General features: G+C 45.0%; 1 protein-coding gene across 1 annotated transcript; it reads left to right on the forward strand.

Moving 5' to 3' along the window:
- The first annotated feature begins 948 nt into the window (after positions 1-948).
- Positions 949-5,138, forward strand: LOC119953984 (interferon alpha-F-like). The gene is made up of 4 exons (XM_038778761.1): positions 949-1,080; positions 1,200-1,289; positions 4,618-4,857; positions 4,966-5,138. Exons 1-4 carry the CDS (start codon positions 949-951, stop codon positions 5,062-5,064), a joined length of 561 nt encoding a protein of 186 aa, XP_038634689.1. The 3' UTR covers positions 5,065-5,138.
- Positions 5,139-7,119: the final 1,981 nt, after the last annotated feature.

Genomic DNA, 7,119 nt, shown 5'->3' on the forward strand with positions numbered 1-7,119 from the left:
TACTGATCCTCTCTCTACACCACCTTACTGCCCCCCAATAGAGAGTCTCCCTCTACACCACCTTACTGCCGCACCCAATACTGAGCCTCCCTCTACACCACCTTACTGCCCCCCAAATACTGAGCCTCCCTCGACACCATCTTACTGCCCCCCTGCAAGACTGAGCCTCCCTCTGCACCACCTTACTGCCTACCCAATACTGACACTCCCTCTACACCACCTTACTGCCCCCCAATTGTGAGCCTCCCTCTACACCACCTTACTACCCCACCCAATACTGAGCCTCCCTCTACACCACCTTACTGCCCCCCCAATACTGAACCTCCCTCTACACCACCTTACTGCCCCCAATACTGAGCCTCCCTCTACACCACCTTACTGCCCCCAATTACTGCCCCCCCCCATACTGATCCTCCCTCTACACCGCCTTACTGCCCCCCCCTACCCCCCAATAATGAGCCTCCCTCTATACCACCTTACTGCCCCCCAATACTGAACCTCACTCTACACCACCTTGATGCCCCCGGGTGATGTGAAGCTTCACAACACTGAGTTGGAAGCCAGCGCTGTTTGGGATTTTCTCGCAGGGATTTCCCACTCGCTGCTTCCGGAGTCTCCAGCTTTCAGCTTCCTGACCTCAGAGAGAAACCGCACAAACTATTGATCTCCTGCAGCTCGAGCACAAATACTTCAGCGCATTTTCACTTTTCCAATGTCATGTCTACACATTAAAGGCGACAGCATGGCAGAGCCAGTGCCAGCTCCCAGCAGATTCCACACTCACACTCACTCCTTTCGCCGACACAGGCGCTCGCTCCCGGATCACAAGCAGCTCCCATTCGAATTTCCCACTTTCATTCGCTTCACAAGAATCTTTCTCGCCGCTGAACCACGAAGCCGCCGCTTTCTCATCTTTTACATCGGTGTGTGACTCTGGCTCGGTTGCTCATGGCTCTGGCGAGTATTTGGAGGTTTGTGACGGTGTTGCTCCTCTTGTCCGGGACCCTCAGTCTGGGCTGTGAGAGGCTGCAGTTACAGCAAGTTCTCAACACAGAGACACTCAGCAAACTGAATGAAATGGTGAGTTGAAGCTTGTTTCTGAGCGGCCTGTGAATCACATTGGGTCTACTTGCTGTGAAATGTTATATCTGGAGAAATAGTTTGGGGTTTTTAATGAGATTTTATTTTACTCCTCTCAGGGTGGCCCCGTTCCCAGACACTGTATAAAACACAGATACTCGCTGAAAACCAAGCCCTTGAACCTGGCGAAACTTTCGAAGGGATTAGAGGTGAGTGAAAACTCGGTCATTTCATTCAGACGCGGGGTTTTATAGAAAGTTAGTGGAACAACCTGATCGGAACCGGGAACATCAGGAATTTTCAATAGAGAGGTTTGCACCAATTGTGATAATGAAAGCAGCTTCTGTCGTTATATTTCACTCTGTGTCTCACCCATGAAATGTGTCACTCTCTCTTACCGCATTCGCTATCTCATTATCTCTAACCCCTGATATTACGTACCTCCCTTTAGCCAACTCTTCCCCTCAAATTACTTTGCTTGCTGCAACTAATGGATTTGCTCGAACTATCTTAATCTCCCAATCTCACTGTCTCTTAAAATTTCATTCCTCTGATCAACGACTTTCTGCCCCAAAATATAATTTATTCTTAAAATCTGTAGAAATATATTCAAAAACATTCCAGTTCAAATTGACAAGAGTACAGTGCAATGAAATTCGACATGCCTCCATGTCACAAATCCTAATCTTACGCAATCAATGCAATTGTAATTTTCTGAATGTTAACAATGCACATTCCATATCAGATATATAGGTTCAATGCAAAACAATTCAAGATTATGGCTGATTTCAACAAGATAGACAAGGGAAAACTGTTCACAGTAGTCAATGGTACAAGGTCCTGGAGATACCGGTTTAATGCACGCATAAGGGCCTCACGGTAGCATGGTGGTTAGCATCAATGCTTCACAGCTCCAGGGTCCCAGGTTCGATTCCCGGCTGGGTCACTGTGTGGAGTCTGCACATCCTCCCCGTGTGTGCGTGGATTTCCTCCGGGTGCTCCGGTTTCCTCCCACAGTCCAAAGATGTGCGGGTTAGGTGGATTGGCCATGCTAAATTGCCCGTAGTGTAAGGTTAATGGGGGGATTGTTGGGTTACGGGTATACGGGTTACGTGGGTTTAAGTAGGGTGATCATTGCTTGGCACAACATCGAGGGCCGAAGGGCCTGTTCTGTGCTGTACTGTTCTATGTTCTATAAGGACATCATCCCCACAGCCATTTTTACAAACCAGTTGGAGTCAGAGAATTCAGCGATGGGAATCCAAAAATCAATCTTGTCAGGTTTGTGTCCTGGTTGCCAATGATACAGGTGGGGTCAGAGGAAGTTGTGTCGATGTCTCTCGTTCAACAGCAGTCAGTACCTGTTCAAGTAACCTTACATCTGGAAGAGTGCAGTGTGTGCTGAAAGTACCACAAACTCATGATTCCGACCACATTCCCCCATCTCCCACAATGCATGACTTCCATCCAGCTATCACTGACTGTAAAATGTAGCCCCTCTTTCATCCTGGGCATTGAGAACAGTCCGCACTTCCAAGTGGCACTGCCACAGTGCTACCTCCTCTTTATCTATTATTATTCGTTTCTAAATCATTTTTAAAAATTTGGACGACCTAATTATTTTTTTAGAATTAAGGGGAAATTTGGCGTGGCCAATCCACCTCCCCCGCACATCTTTGTGTTTTGGGACTGAGACCCATGAAGACATGAGGAGAGTGTACAAACTCCACACGGATAATGATCCAGGGCTGGGATAGTGCCTGGGTCCATGGTGCCGTGAGGCAGCAGTGCTAAGCACTACGCCACCATGCCACCCTTATCTATTTTTACCATATCCAAATTTTCGTCATGTTTTACTCTGACATTTGAAGTATCTCCTTCTGAACTGGAGACAAATACAAATTCCTGATTTATTTCCTCAGCTTTTTCTTCTATCTTCTCGGGAATGTATTGTTTTCCCACTAATCACCCACCCTTCCTTTTATTTTTATGCTTATAAGTGATTTTTAGCTTCCTGTTTCATTTTGATGTCATCAATTCTGAGTCATACTTTTGACTCCACAATTCTTTTGAGATATTCTTTGTGGATGGTCTGCATTCAGTAGGGGGCTGGTTCAGCACAGTGGGATAAACAGCTGGCTTGTATTGCTGAACAAGGCCAGCAGCGCAGGTTCAATTCATGTACCGGCCTCCCCAAACAGGTGCCGGAATGTGGCGACTAGGGACTTTTCACAGTAACTTAATTGAAGCCTACTTGTGACAGTAATCTATTATTATTATTCAACTTGGTTCCATGCATCACCAAGAGTCTAAATTTTATCAGAAGGTTTCAGTTTCTGCATTTTTATTATCGCCTCATATTTAGTCGGTTTGATCATCCAAATTTAGATATCCTTTGTCTCTGCTTCATCGAAAGGAACCCAGTCTTTAGTTCAAACATCTCCACTTTTAAATACTCGCTGACATTTGTTAGGCCACAGCTAGAGCACTGGAATGGCTGCAATGGAGATTTACCGGGATGTTGTCTGGGCTGCAGAGAGTTAGCTACAAAGAGAGATTGGATAGACTGGAGTTGTTTTCTTGGATCAGAGGAGACAGAGGGAGGACATGATAGTGATGTATAAAATTACGAGAGGCATAGTTGTGAAGACAGGAAGAAACATTTCCCCTTGATGGAGATATCAAGGACCGGGGACATAGATTTCAGATAAGGAGCAGCAAGTTTAGGGGGGGGTGTGAGGAAAAACTTTTTAACCCATTGGGTGATGGGAGTGTGGAACTCACTGCCTGAAAGGGTGGTGGAGGTAGAGACTCTCATGACATTTAAGATGTATTTAGATGTGCACCTGAGATGACAAGGCACACATGGCTATGGGTCAAATGGAAACTGGGATTATAATGCTGATGTAATTATTTTTGTCTGGCGCAGACATGGCGTGCCAATCGGCTTTTGCTGTGACTCTACCACTCTATTCCCTTATAACCCAATAATATTTATAGGAATTGGCTGCATAATGGTGATGCCACATGACTAATAATCCCGACGCTGAGTGTAATGGTGTGGGAACATGTCTTCAAATCCCACCATGGCAGCTGGTACCATTCATGCTCAGTTCATCAATCTGGAATGGGCAACTAGTCCCAGTGATGGGACTATCATTGATTGTTTTAAAGATACATCTGATTCATTAACGTCCTTTTAGGAATGTAAACCTGCTGCCCTTAAGCAGTCTGGCCTACAGCTAACCCCTGATCCACAGCCATGTGGTTGTCTCTTCAACCTCCTCTGAAATATTCACTTTAAAGGCAATTAAGGATGAGCAACACATTTAGATTGGCCAGTGATGCCCACATCCTATGAAAGAAGAAAAAATAATATTAAATTCAACACACATGATCCAGATCCCCTTTAAAGTCACTAAATTAAGCATCTCCCAAATTAACATTTTTGGTTTGATTTATTTTTGTTCTTTGGCAGAATTGATTCTAATGCTAAAGGTAACACGTCTCCCTAATGTCATTTTGTATTTTATTCAGACACAGGATCGGATCCAGATTCTCCACCAGACCCTGCGTCACATCAGCAAGATCTACAGCATGAACCTGGGCTCTGTCACCTGGGCCCAGGACACAGTGGAAAACCTCCGCCTTCTCCTGGACCGACAGCTCAGTGAGATGGAAGAATGTGTCAGGAATCAGGGATCAGAGCACAAGATGAGGAGAAACTCCACCATTCATAATTACTTTCGGAAACTGGAGAAGTTTCTCAATCAGGAGGTGGGACAATTGACAATTGACTGTGTGATTACTGGCTGGTCGATCATTTCACCCGATCAACATTAATTTATTTTCTAATACACTTTCCTGAATAATTTTCTTTTTCAGAAATTCAGTGACTGTGCCTGGGAAATAATCCGCACTGAGACCAGGGCCCGATTACAACAGATGCTTTTCATAATGCTACAAATCAGCAGAAGAAACTGATAAATACATTGGTCCAGAATGGGAACAAAGAATGTTTATTTTGAAGACTTTTCATGTGCAGCTATATTTTTATATGGATATTTGAAATTCATTTTATACTTTATTGTAATGATGAGAGAATAATGAGTGACTTGATGAAATTGTTCACTGTCTTTATTTATTTTAATTTATTGATACCTACAGCCGCGTTATTGTGGGTGGTGAGTCTGGTTTGAGAATTGTATGTCAGGCTTTCAGGATATGGGTTTCCAGACCTTTCCTAAATGGACAACATTTCAAACTATATCAGGCTCTTTAATTGATTGATATTTATTTTCATGATGTTTTTGTAGAATGAAATGTTAGAATTTTATTTAATGTGTAAAATGAGTTAAAAATGTTAATTTATTGATATTTATTAAGAATTGGGTTGTATAAAATGTTTATCTAAACTGGAAAATTTTATACTGAATGAGAGCATGTATTTATATATTTAATATTTATAATAAATCGTTTTTAATATTACACATTTCTAAAGTTATGTTCATTTTTGATTTCTGTCGGTTTGATTTCCACATTACAAATGGTCTGAATTCTCCTATCTGCTGCCTGTTGCTGTTGCTCATTCTCTGCTCCATTTTCCATTCTCTCCATCCTCTGATTTTCCCTCACCTGGCGGAATTGTAAATTCATTTTGAACTCAACTTACCCAGGTTCTCATATTTTCTAAACTTCTGCACCTCAACAATATAGTATCATGGAATCCCTACAGTGCAGGAGGAGGCCATTCAACCTATCGGGTCTGTCCCGAACCTCTGAAAGAGCATCTTAACGAGGTTCACTGCCCTCACCTATCCCTGTATCCCCGTAACCCTACTTAACCTGCACATCTTTGGACATTAAGGGAAAATTTTAACAGAGCCAATCTACCTAACCTGCATGTTTTTGGACTGTGGGAGGAAACCAGAGGAAACCGAGGCAGACACGGAGAGAACATGCAAACTCCACACAGACGGTCACCCAAGGCTGAAATTGAAGCAGTGTCATGTGTGCCGCGATACAGTAACATTAACCACTGTGCCACCATGCCATCCTTTGATGATATTCTGGCACTGAGGCTGAGAGGACTTGGTATAACATCCAGAATAAGAAAGTGAACTGGGCGGCTAACATAGCCATGATAAGGAAGTGGATGGTGGGTACGGGGTCTATCTGGGAGTGGGTGGAGGCAGCTTTGTGCAGGGGCACCAGTTTGGCAGTCCTGGTCATGGCTCCACCAGCACGGTAGTGGGGGCGGCCCTGCGGATATGGGGCCAGTGGAGGAGGCATGTAGGGGAGGTAGGTGTGTCGGTCTGGGCTCCTATATGTGATATTGATTTGCCCCGGGAACATGGATGGAGGTTTTCGAACATGGGGTTGGGCGGGTGGAGGAGTGTGGGCGATATGTTCCTGGAGGGGAGCTTTGCGAGTTTGAGGGGCTTGGAAGAGAAATTTGAGCTGGCAAGGGTAAATGACTTTAGGTACTTACAGATGCAGGACTTTGTCCGCAGACAGGTCCCATCCTTCCCACGCCTCCCGCCAACGGGGATTCAGGACAGAATAGTCTTTGGGGGAGAAGGAGGAGATGGTAGAGTCTCGGATATTTACACAGTGCTCATGAAGGGGGAAGAGTCCCAGACGGAGGAACTGAAACTCAAATGGGAGGCGGAGCTGGGTGGGGAGATGGAGGACAGGCTGTGGGCTGAAGCACTGAGTAGGGTAAACTCAACCGCAACATGTGCCAGGCTCGGCCTGATTCAATTTAAGGTCGCTCACCGTCCCACATGATGATATCTCGGATGAGCAAATTATTTCAGGTAGAGGACAAGTGCGCTAGATGCGCGGGAGGACCAGCGAACCATGTTCACATGTTTTGGGCATGTCCTAAGCTTAGGGGGTACTGGGAGGAGTTTGCGGGGATCATGTCCCGGGTGCTTAAAACAAGGGTGGTGATGAGTCCAGTGGTGGCAATGTTTGGGGTTTCGGAAGACCTGGGAGTGCAGGGGAGGAAGGAAGCTGATGTTTTGGCCTTTGCTT

Source organism: Scyliorhinus canicula, chromosome 19, assembly GCF_902713615.1.
Source record: "Scyliorhinus canicula chromosome 19, sScyCan1.1, whole genome shotgun sequence".
NCBI classification, from domain to species: domain Eukaryota; kingdom Metazoa; phylum Chordata; class Chondrichthyes; order Carcharhiniformes; family Scyliorhinidae; genus Scyliorhinus; species Scyliorhinus canicula.

Bases quoted from the DNA above. Each gene is read 5' to 3' on its own strand.
- LOC119953984 (XM_038778761.1), top strand. From the start codon at position 949: ATGGCTCTGGCGAGTATTTGGAGGTTTGTGACGGTGTTGCTCCTCTTG. The intron at 1,081-1,199 runs GTGAGTTGAAGC...TACTCCTCTCAG, and splicing joins TCAGCAAACTGAATGAAATG to GGTGGCCCCGTTCCCAGACA. The intron at 1,290-4,617 runs GTGAGTGAAAAC...TATTTTATTCAG, and splicing joins AACTTTCGAAGGGATTAGAG to ACACAGGATCGGATCCAGAT.